The 18,081-nt window shown below is 34.1% G+C and overlaps 1 protein-coding gene across 2 annotated transcripts in view; it reads left to right on the plus strand.

Annotated features, from left to right (window-relative positions):
• The first annotated feature begins 222 nt into the window (after nucleotides 1–222).
• The window catches only part of LOC145277578 (uncharacterized), a 240,795-nt gene continuing 222,936 nt past the window's right edge, over nucleotides 223–18,081 (plus strand). The window contains exon 1 of one of the 2 annotated variants that reach the window (XM_080129073.1): nucleotides 223–1,690. In XM_080129073.1, coding sequence (XP_079985199.1) covers nucleotides 1,618–1,690 — 73 coding nt within the window. In that variant the 5' untranslated portion in view covers nucleotides 223–1,617. The remainder of the gene's footprint in view (nucleotides 1,691–18,081) is intronic. The other variant, XM_080129077.1, reaches the window with a different exon arrangement.

Consider the following 18,081-nt stretch of genomic DNA (forward strand, 5'->3'; position numbering starts at 1 on the left):
TGAATAAAGGTTTGTTTATTTGCGCGCGAGCGCGCGTGTGTGAGTGACTGCACACGTAGCAGAAAAAAAAAAAACACAAAAAACTTACTCCCACCCAAACCTGAATTGATTTTCAAGAATTTAACAAAATAACCAAGATTAAAAAAAAAATGATTACATTTCCTTTAAAATGTTATAACTCCTCCCATTTCAAATAAAGCTTTCTTTCCACCAAGACTTAAACGAGTTCAGTGAGGATGCATTTTTCCTCTCAACATGGGAATCCACTCTCCCTTCATGTGGATGCATTGCATCTTACCTCTCAAAGAGTATAAAAATTAACCGTAATGGTACCAGTTCGGGGGGAGGGAGGCTCCTGGCATTAAATCACACCCCTTCCCTCTTGAAGGGGGTAATTCTTGGAAGGGTGGTGCGGTGGTCTCCCAGTATTGAACAAAACTATATTTCACTCTGTACCAGATTAAGTTTACTTGCTTCTTATTACAGTAAAGATGCGGGAAAAGGTCGAAAAGTGGGTTAAACCAGCTCCCCTGAGAAGGCGGGCACTCTAGGCGAGTAAAAAAAACAACAAAAAAAACACACACACACACACAAAAACAAAACAAAAAAAAAAACAGAGGATACATGAGCATGAGCATACTATGGTAAGGACGCCTTACACGATAAACCAACAGCATGCTTAAAGTGAGGAAAATGCACATCCTAGACCGGACCTGGACCTGGACCTGGATCATACCTTATTCCAACACGAGGGTCAGACTCTTAAGGAAACCAAACCTTTGTGTGAGAGTTTTCTGCATCCGACCAGTAAAGTTAAACACACACACACACAAAAAAAAAGTTAACGATTAAAATGATTTACGCGTCACTGTGGTGACAGTTTGTCGTTGTTGTAGTTGAAATGCTCCGATGTTTAGTAGACTCTACAGCAGGAAAACTAGATAAGAAAGAAAAGGAAATACATTATCTTAAAAGAAAGAGAATATAAGACGGAATGTACATTTTTATAACGAAAAAGTTTTGAGATAATAGAAAAATAATGAATAAATAAAATTACCACCTGAAGAGCTTTTAGGTCCCTCCCCGCCCACACTACCTTTAAAAAAAAGAAAAAAAAATCCTTCCGCTGGGACTATTTAACATCCCGCCTTATTTTTAAATGTTACCCTGTTTATACCAACTGTCCTAAACCCAGTCGCTAGTTCTTCCCTTCTTTACTCGTTTGACAACCAAAGGAAGCCGGGGAAATCGTTAAATGAACTAACCATTTCCCTCTCTTTTTTTTACTTGTACTTCTTAAAACGCAACACGGCGTTTCTTGCTTGACTTTTCACTACTGAACCTGCGTTACAGGTGCGTAGTGATATCGCGCCACCTGTCTCAGCTTGAATGCAAAGGTGCGTTTTTTTTTCCCCTGTGGCCACACCTGGATTTAAAAAAGTATACAATATATATGTTTAAAGAATAAACACTTCTACCTTTTTCTTCTTCTAAACATACTTTGTAAATATATACAAGTTTTGCCATCTCAGGAGTAACATTTTTTATTTATTTATTTATTTTTTTTTTTTACACCCTTCAACCTCTGCTTGAATTTGCCTGGAAACAACAGAAATCATGGATTTCCTATTGTTTACAGTGACACTGGGATCTTTCTTAATTTTGCTTTCCCCGTCGAAAGGACAAGTGGGTAAGTAATTTTGTAATTCTTATTAGAATCATATTTTTTATCTGTTGTCACTTTTTCTCTTTTGTTTAATCTTTTCTTTTAGTTTAAATGGGTTAAGTAAAAAAAAAAAAAAAAAAAAAAAAAAGTGCTTATATAGATCAAACCCCATGGAGTGCGATAGTAGGTTGGTAAAATTAGTGAACGAATCAACGAACTGAAAGGGGACCACGGAACTCAACTTATGAATTTCGTAAAATTAAAAAAATAGCTAAGAAATAACTTTGAATATATTTGCATTGTTTTGATTTTTGTTTATTTTCATTCGTGCGAAAATTTTATTTTTCTAAATTATTGCATTTCAGGTGGACATGCCACTCGAAATCTCTTTAAAAAAAATTGACCCCCCCCCAAAAAAAATAACAAAGAAACAAGTGATACTAAGATACTTATGCAGAATACGAGTTACGACCCGTGCCGAAAGAATAACATTAACAATAAAGTGGAGCAGTTTAACTCTTCTGTACTTTCACCTAACAATTTAATAAAGGAAAGTTCTAATGCTGAGAACCTGTGCTATTTTTTTAAATATAGTATTTCCAAGTTAAATTTAAGTTTTACGGTATTTATTTATTTTATTAAATTGTTAGGTGAAAGTACAGAAGTTACAGCCCCCCTTCCCATGTTAAGAATGGATTTCTAAATGGAATTTAAGTACGATACCAGATGAGTACCAGCAAAGTATACCGTAAATAATTAAATCTTTTTAAAAAGCACTCTGTATTCTGCACAAGTACCAAAAAAGGGTGCTAGTGCACTTACTGATCCGCGCTATTTTTTAAATCGTATTTCCAAGTTTAATTAAAGTTTTGTACTCATGCAGAGAGTGGTCCGTGCTGAAATAATAACGTTATTATTTAAAAAGCCGTTCTTAACATGGGAAGGGGAGGGTGTTTTGTATCTATTCTGTACTTTAACCTTACAATTGAATAAAAAAAAACATAAAAATTTAATTAAACGTGGAAATACGACTAAAAAAAAAATAGCAGCGCGGATCACTCTCTGCATTAGCACCTAAAGTTTTATTTTATTTTATATTTTTTATTCAATTGTAAGGTTAAAGTATAGAATAGGTACAAAACACCCTCCCCATGTTAAGAATGGCTTTTAAATGTAATTTCAGCACGGATCAATAAGTGCACTAGTACCCAAAAAAGTTTTGAATTAAAAATTCGTTCTTTGACTGTTGTCGATCAATACAAAATAACACAAGAAACCACGTCAAAAGAATAACAAACAAAACAAACTTCGCGTGAAATGCAACAGTTTGTAAAAAGAAAATAAATAAAACAAAAAAAAACGTAAGTGAATTAAAATAAACACTAAAAAAACAAACGAAAAGCAATTTATAGAAGAAAAAAAAATGATACGATGTAATTTTTTTTTCTGGTTGTGTATAAACAATTTTTTTTTTTAAATTTAAAGTTTCCCTTAAAATTAACTTTTCTAAAGCAAAATTTACTAACATTAGTTCAAAACCTATTCTTAATTATTTAACATTATAAAAATATTTTGCGTTTATTCGTTGACACTTGTATTAATATTCTAATTTTTAAGACCTTCATTTTTAACGGCAATAAATACGCTGCGTCCCTCTCAAATTTGAAAAGGTGGGAGGCAATGGTGACTTAGTTGATTTTGAAGGGTATTTTGTACCGTACAAAAAATACTTTATTACTGTAACAGTTTTTGAACCAGACAAAACAGACTTAAATAAGTAAAATAAAACAGTTCGGTTTTTGTTAGGTTTAAAAACTATCAATACCCATTTTTTTTCTTTTTTTTTTCTTCACATCTTTATAAATAAAACTCATCGACGCCCAAACTTGTCCTACTTTTGGTTTTCGCCTTTTCATAAACTGTAATTTGAAATCCAGTCATCCATAACTGGAGTTTGGATTAAAAACAGGTATGCCTATCCACGAGCTCATTTTCCTAGGCATTACCCCTTTATTGGCAGGAGATATTGCTGGTCGTCAAAGCCCTCTCCTCTTTACTGAGGAATGCGGACAGATTCGATCCAGGCTATTTTAAAATCTTTTCAGGGTCTCCTTTCGTGGGAGCTGAACTCTCCAAATAAAATAATGACCTCGTGTCACATCAACTTTCCTACCACAAGTGCAGTTTCTATTAATGTGGTTGAAAATTCAGCTCCCCCAAAATGTCACTCTAAATTGGGACAAACTTCAGAATTGCCTCTGTCTATAAGGATTTATTTTTCAAGTGTGTAGTATCAGAACGGATAAAACATAACTAAATGACAATTTATCCATGTTTGATTCTTTGTCCGAATTTGAAATCCTTTTTATAACCGTGTCGCTCGTTTTTTTTTTTTTTTTTTTTTAATGGATTTACTTTATCCTATTTCTTTATTTTTCAACCAATGACCTAGGTGCTTATGCACTTATTATACTGCGCTATTTTTTTTAAAATAGTATTTTCAAGTTTTACAATATCTTATTTTATTTATTTATTTATTTTTTTAGATTGTTAGGTGAAAGTACAGAATAGGTACAAACTCCTCCTCGCATTAAAAATAGCTTTCTAAATGTTATTTCAGCGCGGTACAATAAGTGCATATGTACCATGATTTATTTTTTTACTTACCCCCCCCCCCAAAAAAAAAATAACAATCTTCGATTAAATCAAGTCTTTGTTAAAAACAAGTCTTGCACTCTTGCACTTCCCAAAATTTTTTAAGTTAGACACAATGTCGCTTTAGAGCTATCCTTGGTATTTGTAAAGATCGGTGTTCAGAGGGTTCCAGTACTTAAAGACAATTGGGACTCTGCTCAGAAATGGCCGAAAAGCAGCTTGCGATTTGAAATCCCTGGAGTTTTTAACAGTAACCTAAGTTAACCCTTCGCATGTTTAGTATCTGCTGGCTTTTTACATATTTCTCGCTGCTGTAAAATTGCAAAACTTTTTCGCCAATTTCCTAGATTGTTATTCGCCGTCGAGACTCTGGACTGACTGGATAACCACTAAAATGATTTATGAAAGAAAATAAATATAATCTGAAAATGATCGTAATACACAGTTCCGAAAGAAGGCAATTTTCCGTTTCAATTTAAACAAGATGGCGGCAATTTTACATCTGCTAACATAATTAATTTTTTTTTTTTTTAAATAATTCAGTAATTAATATTAGGGTAATTTTGCCTGCATAATTTGGAAGCCACCATTAATTGAAAAAAAGATCACTTTTTATTTTAATTTTTTTATCTGAAAACTCCATTATCAACTACAAAATTTCGTCCCGATAGTGTAGAAGCGCCCACATTTCTTAATAACACTCACTTCACTCGATCATTTTTTTTTCTTTTAATTTTGTTGTCTACAGAGACAAAACAAAAATGTAACAATGTTATATAATTATAACAAATATTATAAAACGCGGTAATATCCATTGAAAGCGTACGGTGGTTATATGAGAAAATAAAGCTGTGTACGCATTATAAATGTTTCTTTTCTTTGTCTTATGTTATACATTAGTACATTAGGGGTCATTTCGAGTTAAAAGTTTATTTACTGCACCCATCTGAACTAGAGAAAATCATGATTTAAATGTGTATGTCTCGTCTAAGGATAAATATCTAAGGATAAATATCTAATATGGCCGACCAAACGGGTGATCAAAAAGTCAGATCGAGCGTACCGGAAAACGAAATGAGACCAACTTGACAACTGGCCTTTTTTGCTTGAACTTTGCGCTTTTCGAATTATTTGGTTGTTTTATTTTCTTGGTGGATATATATATATTTTTTTTTTGGGGGGCGGGGTGTCAGATTATAGTTATAGGTAAAAACATTAGAAACACTTCAAACATTGGGGAAGACACTTGAACCATAAAAAAATAACGGTAACAAATGCAAATGCATAAACACCAAAATTGTTTTTGTTTTGTTTGTTAGTTAAATCCGGCTAAAAAAAAAACAAAACAAAAAAAACAATAATAAAAATAAAATAATCCGAAAACCGCAAAGTTCAAACCAAATTGAAATTTTTATTTGTTACGTTTGAATAAAAAATAATTATTAAAGCAAAAACAGTCGTGTTCTCGTCGAGTAAGTTTTTTTTATTTAAGAAAATAAAAGGTACTCATTTTTGTTTACAAGTGCTAATCTGAACTTGCACCAATTTTGTTAATAATTACCTATAACTATAATCTCTGGCAAAAAAAAAAACTCTCCCCCCCGCCACAAAAAAAAAAAAAAATGCAAAAAAAAAAAATCCACCAAGAAAATAAAACATAACCAAATAATCCGAAAAGCGCAAAGTTCAAGCAAAAAAAAAGAAAAAAAAAAGGGGGGCTCGTTGTCAATTAATTGGTCACATTTCGTTTTCCGGTAGGCTCGATCTGACTTTTTGATCACCCGTTTGGTCGGCCATATTAGATATTTATCGTTACGAGATACCCATTAATCCCCTGGGTTGATGGGATGTGTCTCCTAGCGGCTTCGGCTGCAGGGAGACAGGGTAATACAAGTCAAGGGTTCGTCACTTGACACTCAGCCCAACAGGTGAGGGAACCGGCTCAGCCCCAGCACAGCAGCACCTGTTGGACTGAGGTACACACCGGCGCCGCCTGGGTAATACCTAGGAGGTCCAGGTCCACCTTCCCAGGCCTTGCCATCGGGCTTTCCGGTGGGGCAAGTTTATTGCTTGCTGCCTGAGGCGCCCCGACCGGGGAATGCCGACGGGATTACTCAGGCAATTTTTAAAATTGCAGGAGTGCCCCTCCTTTAGGGGAGCCTGCGGGGTTCCCACTTTCCGACCTTGTGCCACATAATGCTGATGTGGGCAGCCCGGCAGCAATGAATAACTACCCATTTAAATCATAATTTTCTCTAGTTCAGATGGGTGCAGTAAACAAACTTTGGGTTTGTATTACTGTACACATAGATCCGAAAAAGTTGTCAAAAAACAAATATATAGCAAATGTTATCAAAGGCAAGATAAGTTACCTTTCTACCTAACTGGATATATTTTTCGTGTTTTTATTCAATGTAACATCTTTATTCAGCTCGAAAAACATACAGTTTATCGATGTATTGGAAAATTCAAGATGGCGCCTCACTCCCTCTTTAACACGGTAAGTTTGGGAAAAGGTATTATAAATAAAAAACTAGACAAAATACTATTAAAAACCCGCCGAATATATGTCAAACCTATGTCACAGTAACATATTGAGCGAGTTTCACCAGTATTTTATCCAGTTTTTTATTTATAACACCTTTTCTCAAACTTACTGTGTTAAAGAGAAAGTCGGGTGCCATTTTGAATTTTCCAATACATTGGTAAACACTGTATGTTTTTCGAGCTGAATAAACATGTTACATTGAATAAAAACACGAAAAATATATCCAGTTAGGTAGAAAAGTTACTTATCTTGCCTTTGATAACATTTATTTGTTATATATTTGTTTTTTGACAACTTTTTCGAATCTGTGTACAGTAATACAAACCCGGATGTTTTTATTTGGTTTTTAAATAATTACCCATTTTTTTTCTTTCGTATCAACTGTACTTATAACATCCTTTTAACAAATGAAAATTATAGATTAAGAAAATTCGTTGCCCTTTTGATATTCATTTTCTCATTATCTTTAGCGATGGGAACATCCCGAACGCGCCAACATCCCAACATGAAAGATTGAATTTGGGTAGATTTTCACCCGCGACTAGAATTTCATTCACGTTTTGCCTTTTTCTCATGTTTCATACTTTTTAGACAAAAAAAAAAGGAGGTTAATGACGAATGAGTCAAGTATTTTAAATACCTCATCCCGAGAAAGGTTAGTGGCAGGGTCAATTTAATGTTCAGCCCCTTCCTCCAAAGATGAGCACTCTGGACTCCCACGGGGATGGGGAGATGATGCGTGGGAGGATGATGACCTACTGGGACGAAACATGTTACTACACAAAATATCGATTAAAGTATTCTAACCGACTTTGTCCCCGAATATTTAAGCCTAACTTTTCTATTATATACGGAACTGCGTTGGCCTTAAAAACCATGAAAAGTTCATTGAAAACTTCGACCATCTGTGACCCCCCCCCTTTTTTTTTCGTTTTTACATATCAGAACTAAATGCAAATCAAATTACAAACCGATGTTAAAAAATCCAAAGTGTAAAACATGTCTATTTTAAATGTCATCCGGATAAATCAAGAGTTATTAGCTAGTTGAAAATATTTTGCCCGCGAAGAAAACAAAACTTTACAAATTTTCATGTTTACCCATTCTATTAGTATTCTAAGAAATCATGGAAATAATTCTTATTTGCTCTTATTTGGCACTCTCTCGATTGGGACAAAATAAAAAAAATGCCTCGGTCTAGAAGGATTTCTCCACTGATCAAGGACAAAACAGATCGAGTCAAGAGTATAAAAAATAACGAATAAGGGTAAATTTGTAGATTAAGATCCTTGACTACACCCCCTCCAAAAATTCTACTTTTCTTTTTCTAGGCGATTACGTGAGAAGACCCTGAAAAATTTGGCGGAAAGAAAATTAACTAAAATAAAGTTTTACAATTTAGATTAGTAGGTATCTCCAAAGCGTGGTGTGAAACGTCAGCATGGTACACATTAACAGCGACGTCATCATTTCGCGTGCTTACTATATTATGTGTCAATTTCTATGGATGGGCATTAGCGCCATAATGTTTAATGGAAGTAACTTTTTTTTTTCTTTTTTTTGCTATCGGATTTTATCTTTTTGTAAAACATTTATTAACGAATTACACTGACAAGAGATAATAAAATAAAATTAATTTTAACGTCTTCTGTTGACACTTTTATATTTCTAAAGATAATGTTGTTTACAAGCCTCCTTACATTTTTAATTTTTCCGATAGCAAGAATGTTAACAAAATCAGATTTTTTTTACCAAACGGAATGATTTTATTTTTGATCGGCATTAAATGACTCTGAAGAACTTGATATTTCATAAACGAAACAAGACTAAAAATATTGAACGAACATTAAAGTTACTTAACGTTTCTCATGACGTCACATCTTGAGTCAGAATTCCTACATTCTCTTTTCTGTACGGTTTTAGTAGATTAAGTGATAATGAATTACTCCCCCCCCCCTTTTTTTTTTTTTTGACATAAGTGACTATTTGGATCATGTCTAACGGGGTTGTAGCGAGATGTCTGTTTACATTACATTTTAAAACTTGTGCATATCAGTACAGTTAGGGAAGCAGAAAACGAAATGTGAAGGGGTGAATTTTTAGTCTAGCAATCCGAGGGAAGAAGCTATTAGAATTTCCGGCATCAACAGTGAAGGCAGGATTTTGATGCTTATCGTGATCGTTTTTTTTTTTTTTTTTTAATGTTGAGCGGACGCAAGTGCTTTTAATTCATTAGAGTACATTCCATTAAAATACTTGTAAAACAGGATTAGGTAAAGACTAAAGGTCGTTTTCCAAGGTTTTTACCATTGCCTTGGATATGAGTACATTCGTTTTGCCTTCATGTATACCATAAAGTGTGGTGTCATCAGCAAATATTACCATCTCTGACACAATTTTATTAGGGAAGTGTATCAAACACCACTGCCTTGTGGGCCTTATCACAGCAAAAGGCTAAAAGATGGGAAGTCTGACTTCAAATCCTACTGCTGCCTTGCAATTTTCCTTAAAAGGCTATGGAACCTCATCCAGAAAGAAGAGGTGTAGTAGCGGACACGATAGGGCGACTGTTTACTTCACTGGGATTACTTTCGGCTAGAATCTGCGGCCTCCTCTACTGCCAGTCGTCACGGGTTCGCTCTACTGGGCATGAGCATTGGAGGTTCAGAGGGTGTCTATCTGATGCGCAACAGATACTGAACCAAAACTTCACAAGCAAGTTAGGAGCCAAGGTGGAAAGTCCTGTGGTGATGGAGTGAGACTACGCCAACACTGAGGGATAAAGCACTGAGGCCCCAACTAGTCATCGTCAAGACTGAGGGACTGCATGATTATGAGGGAAGTGTAATATATTTTTGTACAATTTTACCTTCCTCCCATTAAAATGAGATTTTTGGTAAATACTTGCTAACAATCTGAAAAATGTTAATTGCTTTAGAATGGCTGTTCACTTTAATATATTAAATTGATCATTCAGTTCTTGACAACATATCATAGGAATGAATAATTATTTAAAAAAACAAAATGGATGCCATTAAAAATGAGCATACAAGTAAAAATGTTAAACTAAAATAACTCAATCCGAGCAGTTATAGTGTGGGTATATATAACTTTAGATTGGGTTTCACTTTAGTGTATAAACAGTTATATATATACCCACACTATAACGTGTCGGATTCAGTTATTTTAGTTTAAAATTTTTATTTGTTTGCTCATTTTTAAGAACTTTTATTGAAAAAGAATAATTAATTTTTAAGGGAGACAATCATTCAAATATACAATTTGAAATGAGATGCACATATGCATGCTACAAATGATAGGCTTTAAATGGGTAAAAATATTTAGAGAAATTAGTTAGCTTTTTTGAAAAATAGCTTATTAAAATCAAGGGTTATGCTGAAAAATCAGTCCACTTGAGATTCTACAGAAGTTATAACCACTCCAACTGATATTCTCTGGCAAGTCAGTTTTTGTTCAGTGATTACAATATTTCATAAGTGGTTTTCTGTATGGGCTAAACATGATTGTCGTTTGCTGTGTGTGTGTATGTATATATGTATATAAACTGTTGGTGAACGATCTTGATCTGATCAAGACCAACTGAGCTCACAGATCCGGTGCAGATAGGTTGCACACTCAGTGTTCCTCTTAATTGTATCAAGGCACTCTTGTCAATTGATCTGCCTTGTTTTGGCTAGATTTGACTACGGATAATCTATCGACAGTGCGTATTCCTTCACTAATCTTATTGTCAAGCTGCTGTTGAATAAGCATCTTAGCTTTGAGCCATACCCTGGTGCTGCTGGTAAAAATATCAGAGATCCATCTATGGACATCAGCAGAATAAGTGATCAGGTGCAAGTTGGTTGTCTTCCAGAGGATTACCAAGTTTATTCCTTTCATAATTATGTACAGTTCTGCAAGGTTACTATGTTGGGAATATTTTTTTTTACGTAATCCGCAAGCTTCCTTTATCACAGCCCGATCATATACTAACAACACACCAGCAGCAAGAGAGCTTGGGTTGACTCCTATGCTAAGGTTTTGGCTGTCAACACGCTATTTCCCTGCGCCAGCTCATCTTTGTGCATTCTGTTGAGAGAGCTATCATTCACTTTGTCATCCCACTTAATGGTAACATAAGATACTTTCCAATTGATGAATGCTATGGTAACGTGAAGCCAACCACTAGCTGGAAGGTGCCCAACTAACGTGCCACATAATGAAAATATATTGCATCATGTGACGACATGAGGCATGTTTAGGATTTTGTTTGCTCTTCAATGCAGAGCATTATCCTCTCCCCAAACCTTTAAACCAAGCACTTGCGCACTATCTCGTAGCTTCTCCAATTATTTGCTAATCAGGCAACAGTTGTAAAGATGTTCCTTCACACACACACACACACACACCATAGGCACAACACACTTGTCTGCATACATGTCATCAATATAGACAAATGTTATCTGCTGTATGCGTTTGTTTGTCTTTTGTCAAAATATCAACAATTGTTTGCATGATGGACGGTGACACATTGAGTATGACACCCCATGAGGGTCAGGCAGTATTTTTGTCCTTGGAAGGTATGCCTTGTGAAGGTGTAACACCGATGCATTCAATCCTGCTTGCCACCATACTCTCAACTCCTCGGTGCATATGTCTGCATGAGTTGTAAATGCTCATTTAATTCCTGATGATTGAGCACTGGCCTCACCTTTCTTTGTTTTTTTTTTCTTTTTTTTTTTTTTTTTTTGTTAGATGGTGATCACCACTTATCAAGGCCCGGAAACCACTCGGGGTTAAGGATTATTGCGTGCACAGTAATCAATGGGATAGTATCGTAGTGATCGTTAATAATGGAGATTTGATAACTAGTCTTACTAGTTGCTGGAAGACTGATTACTGGGATCAGGCCCATTCAGGGGCTCCCAATTCTTTTTCTGATAAAGGAACTAACCATTCATTATCAATCCAGACTTGTAGCTCTTTATTATATTCTACACAAGCTTTTGTAAGGTTATTATTCTCTAGTACTTTGTTTCATAATTTTTCTGGTAGCTAATCACCGGACCACTTTCTCAACAAAATGTACGTTGCCTCTTTTGTCAATATGCACGTCACCAAATTTCTTCATGTCTATCCCCAGGTCAAATCTCAATGGTTTGCTGTTGACCACTAGTATATCAGTCTGCAGTTAGTCACTGTTAAAGTTATGCTGCCAACACCGTGGCTTACCATGTATTTCCCCACCTACCGTCAGAATTGCAGTATTTTTCTGTATCTTGGATTGACATAACAAGCAACTCACAACAGATGAGGAGCAGAATTCACTAATGCTATCCAATCTATTTTTTTCCTTTTATTACAGGAAGCACTTCTAGTTTGTGGGGAAAGAGTAATGCTGGTTTCTCAGACAACCTTCATGCAACGTCTTTGTTGCTCGGACTGATAAGTGTGTCTCCAGGAGCATTCTTCTTACTTTGTCCTCAGGCTGCTGACAGTCTCTGGCAAAGTGATTAGGATCTCTACACTTGTAGCACTACACTGCGACTGTGTCCTGCTGGTCGGGGTTTGCATGTGGATCAAGGGCAGAGGAAGAAGAATCCTGTGTCCTTCAACTGCCACTGCAACAGGCTCTTCCACCTCTATCTCTACATGATAGCTCGAGCCTGTTCCAAGGTCATGAGTTCCTTTCTTGAGTTATGCAATTGTTGTCTAATGGAACCAGAGAGCTTTGAACCATCAAAGGGGTTTTGTTCGATTAGATGTGCCAGATCCTGTAGGTTACCCAAGTATTCGTCCACGGTTTCTCTTGGGCGCAAATGATGAGACAAACTTGTCAAATACAACAAAAGGGTCTGGCTTAAAACCACAAAGAGGATTTGTTTCACTTGTGTTAAATCATCCTTCTGGTCATCAATTAACCATCAGTATACTGACAGCACCACCTTTCAAGCTGAATGGTAAAGCAAAAGCACACTCGATGTTGTCAACACCACACATTTCGCACACCAGTTCTACTTGTTCAAACATGTACATGAAAAAAATGGAATAGCAAAGTACACTGATTTGGTGAGATACCATGAAATTTGTGAATCAGCTGAATGTCAAATGCATTGCTTGTCATTTGTGTTTGGTTATTTGTTAGCGAAGATAGCTTGTTCTGTAGAGTTTGGAAAATTATGGATCACACCACCAGAACTGTGCAAGGAGGACTTTTTTCCTTGATCACCATTTTGTTTTATATACTTGTGTCTCTTGCCGATGGAGGTTTACTCAACAAGCGTGAGCAAAAAACATCTCCCTTTCCCTTAGAGTTATGCCATTTATTTTCTGCAACTCTCGCTATTTCATATGGCTTCTCTCATCCCCTTCCATAACATACTCCTGATTTTCTTGTGCTGGCAGCAAAATGAGTAAACCTTTTGTTTTTTTAGGTGAGATTGTTTGTAGCATTACTACTACAGCCGATTTGGCATGAATTATTGAACATTTTGGGATGGGAGCTTGTTGGTTTTTAAATCTAATCTGGCAAACTTTAGTACTTTAAAAATGTTCAAAATTATTGATATGTAATTGTGTTGAAAATAGAATCTTTATTTTTGTGTGACCATGTGGGAGCTAAAGTTAAAATTGTACTTTTTTTTATTTTATTTTTTTTTATAAACCTCATAAAAAAAAAAAGCTCCTTCAGTCTGTCATGCTGATGTTTGCAAAAGTATTTTCATTGCTAAAAATGCAAATTGAATGAATACATCTTAAAAATTGATCTGTTCTTTAAGACTTTTTTTTCAAGTTTTTTTTTCCCCACTTTTTTTACTATTTTAGAAACTTTTTCTTCTTGACCTAATTTGATTTTTAAAAAAAAATTTACTCATTAGACTTATTGATTTAGTAAATTAAATCTATTTTTTTAAAATTTCAATATTGGATTCTTTCTTGTATATTGCCGTGTTTGGTTGTAAGAGACAATAAAATAGTTAGTTGTTTCAGTCTGTATTTTTTTTCTAATACTTTTTGAATCTCCAAAAGGGGGATATTAAAGTGTAGTATCTGTTCTCTCCTCCTCTAGAAGTGGAAAAATAACAACTGGCATAATTTTTATTTCTATCCAGATTGTCCCTCCTTTTGAAAATATGGATATTTTCAGCAAAAAATGAATTTCATGTTAACTGTGAGGGAGTCGAGTAAATAGACTACATCAAAGACCAATAATTGTTTCTGGCTCCACAGAACTGCAATTATAGAAAATGCTTAACAATAAGTTGTCTGAGGATTCGATCCTACAGTTCATAATAACTATGAATAATATAAACTAACACTTCTACCTAGTTATCATAGCTGACAATAAAAAAAATCTACCCCCATCTACCCCCTACATAAACCAAGAATTCAGTTCCAAATTACATCCAAAGTTCAGCACAACAGTCCAAGTCCGACAAGATGCACTTGAAGGTTGAGTTAATATTGCAGAAAATGTGTTAATATAACAATAAAAATGATAGCGGTTTGAATAATTCAAGGATATGCTATAAGCCAAATTATCAATCCTTATCTGAAAACTTTCAAAATACAATGACATTTTTTTTGTATCTGTTGCTATCACAACATATTTATTGAAATCAAAAGTGTAGTAGAATTTTTTTCTGTTTAAAGAAAAAAATATGCGAAATGAAATTAACCAGAGTGCATTTTGTTTTATATGTAACCAAGTCAATGATTTTAATTTTTCATTAATTAAAGAATATTTTGTGACTCCCTGAATTTTTGAAGATTTAGAAGCATTTTTCTTGTTGAATAGTCATTCAGACTGTCCTAAACTCTTTGAAACTTGGAACAATGTTAAAGATTAGAACATAAACTAAATTATTAAATTTTTTTTGTGTTAAAACCGACATTTATTTCCTCATTCTCCTGCCATGCGTGACTTGTTACAGCTGTGATGTTTCTCATGTGATCGTCTTCTCTAACATTCTCTCTCTCTCTTTCTTTAATAGTCTTTTTCCTTGTAGTGACATCATTTTTGCATTTTGTATGCATCTGCATATCTGCACTCTGTTACATTAAAAGCTAATCAGCAGAATTTTCTTGGTGAGTACAAGTACAGAAAGTTTATTGGAGCAAATTTTGTGGAAGTTCTTTTAAAACCCAATTCTGTAGTGATGTGACAGGGCTGTAGCTTGGCAGATTTAAACTGGTTTGGTGAATATTGCTAATAAGAGTTTTTTTTATTATAATAAGCATCTCATCAAAGGGAAATGACTTTTATAAGAGTTTACATTCCTTATTTGCTTTTTTAGTTTAGATACTGAATCTAATAAAAAGGTGTGAGCAGAAATATTTACAAAAAATTTAAACATAATGGATCCTGGGCAACACCTGATCAGAACAATCGGTCTTCTTTCCTACCCTCACCATCTGACATAGGTTTAGAACCAAAAGCTTCATATATTAACCCCTTCTGCTAGCTATTGAGGTAAAGTCATGCATGGTTCCAAAAAATATGCATCCATATAGTTTCCTTTCAAAATGTATATTTTCTCTTGTAAGCTGTTTCTCTCCATTCAGATCCCCAAAGAGGATAATATCTACTCCTCCAGTATTACTGGGGACAAATTGTTTATGGCTTAATATTATTATAGACATCTTTTGTGTTCATTTTGTTATACTCTTTCTGTACCATACATTTTCGATCAAAATGATAACTTCTCATCTGCCTTACAGAATACATAGTGACTTGCATTAGATGAGATAAATAATAAAGAGGAAAATAATAATATAAAGAGGAAAGTAGCAACAATAGGTGTCCAGGTTGTTAAGGACATCAATTACTTTGCATAGTCACATGCCTTTGACCATTACCTTGGAAATCTGACATCTCCAGGCACATGCCAGTTGTAGTAACCCATTTTACATCAGCACCACACATGTACACACATGTACACACAGCAACTGTTTTAATAACAAAATTATCAGTGGCTTACTGTTTGATCAACTTTTTTTTTTTTTTAACTACTAGTAAGAAAATATCCCTCCCCCTTTCTGCCTTTGTACTAATTTTATTCAAGGTGACTCTAAAGGGATGTTTTTTTTTTATATATATTTACTGTAACCATAGAATCTAATAATTTTAATGTTAGAAAGTTTTTTTTTTTTTTTTTTTTTTTTTTTTTGTAGTTTTAGCCACACATGAACCTGGGCAATATATAGATGTATGCCAAACAGGAAGCTTTGATTGTTTGGCCATGTTGAAAAGAAAAAATGAGAATTTCTGGATCAGAACAATTGAGGTAACGAGTTCAGTTCACAGGACAAGGCCAAAGAAAACATGGGAGTAAGTGATAAGGATAGACTTGAGAGAAAGGGATGAAGACTTAGTTAGAAATAGGTTAGTTTGAAAGTCAATTTCTAAAAGTTGTCCAACACCTGCCAACATGTAAAACGGATGTTAAACCAAATATGATGACACAATGTTCCTATTATATAAAAAGTTGTTTTGAACTAATATTCAACATCAATATCTGGACTTGATACATGTAAACTAGGGAATTACAGACTTTAGTGCTTACTTGAGTAACTGCAAAAGATAAATTTGTCATATGAACAGCAATAAACTTTTTATTAAAAAAAAAACAAATTCTTTTAAGCTGTTAGTATATTTTCTTGAACGATTTCATAAGCATTCTATTTTTAAAAGTAAAAGCTGTGTGGGAGAGGAATTCATCATGAATTGATTTATCTGACATTCACTACAATCCTTGACACATTAGTTCACTGCATTGAAAAATCCATGTTGGGTATCGGATTCAACTTATCGGTAGTAAGTACTCTTTTAACCTTTCAAAGCTTTTTGCTTTTTGTAAACTTGGTATCACACCAACAACAGTCTTCCAGATGAGAATGGTTCCTTTTTCTGTCACATATAAGCTATGAAACAATAAGATCTTTTTCATTGACACGTTTTCAACATTTTTTATTTTTAATGTACAAAACTGTCGTTTTTCAGACCCAGTGAGATGTGGGATCACCTGAGATGTTAATAGGGGTTCATTTTTTTGAGGAGAATCCAATATGTGCATCTTAGAAATCATGTGGAAATTCTGTACTGGCTTATTTACCCTCTTTTTTTTTTTACTTACCGTAAAAATAAATGTAATGAGCTTTATTTTTATGCCAATAAAATTTTACACATGACATCGTTTAGGAACAATTCATTTAGAAATGGGTAAACTATAAATATATAACTCTCACTGATATGAGATGTTTCTAAAATATTTGACAATTTGGATGATCTCATTTTTAAAAGTCCTAACTTATAACCATGTCATCTGATTGCATATGGCTACTATACACAAAGAAAATAGAAAGACAGTTATTTTTTTAATTCAAAATGACAACCTAAGTATAGAGGGATAATTTTTTTTTTAACTTAAACAAAATATATATATTTTAAAACTTTAAGCAGTGGAAACTTTTATCCAAATGACTGAATTTGATATTGAATGACCAAAAGTGTTAAAACAATTAAGATATACAGTTTCACAGTATATCTACTAGGAGTCCATTTTCTTTTTTTGTATTCTCCGACAAAGGATCTAGTAATTCACTCCGGTTCACTTGTTCGCACTTTTCTCAATAACAATGCCTTGGAGTTTTTTTTGTTGAAATTTTGCACAGACATTAGTCATGGTGCAAGTAAATTTTTCGCTTGTGGAGGAGACTTGGCTCTTTTTTTTTTTTCTTTTTTTTTTTTTTGTAAAGTTGCTAACCTACTAGAAGTTTTTCTTTGAGAAGACAAGATTAGTTGCTAATTAAGGATGAGTTGGTGCTAAAAGGTGGTTTAATGGTTACTAAACCATAGAGGTGGAATTGACTGGAATCGTTTGAAGTAATCAACTTTCTGGCTTGCACCTCCCAACTCTGTTAATATGGATTATAATATAGTATTTCACAAATGTCAATGTGGAGAGCTGGGTCATAGAATTTGACTTTGTGCAAATTATCCAACTTCAACAGAAATGCCCCAAATAAAAAAATAGCCATCTTTGATTAGTAGTTATTTTGATTTTCATGCATGCAGATGTACTACCCCACCTTTTTAATTTTATTTAAAAAAAAATTTTTTTTATTTTTTTTTTTGTAAACAAAATGGAATGTTTTATTCATTTATTTTTTATAAAACGTTCAGATCCTTGAAAAATAAATTGTTAAA

This window comes from Euprymna scolopes, chromosome 6, assembly GCF_053919585.1.
Source record: "Euprymna scolopes isolate OS-2025 chromosome 6, ASM5391958v1, whole genome shotgun sequence".
Lineage (NCBI taxonomy): Eukaryota > Metazoa > Mollusca > Cephalopoda > Sepiida > Sepiolidae > Euprymna > Euprymna scolopes.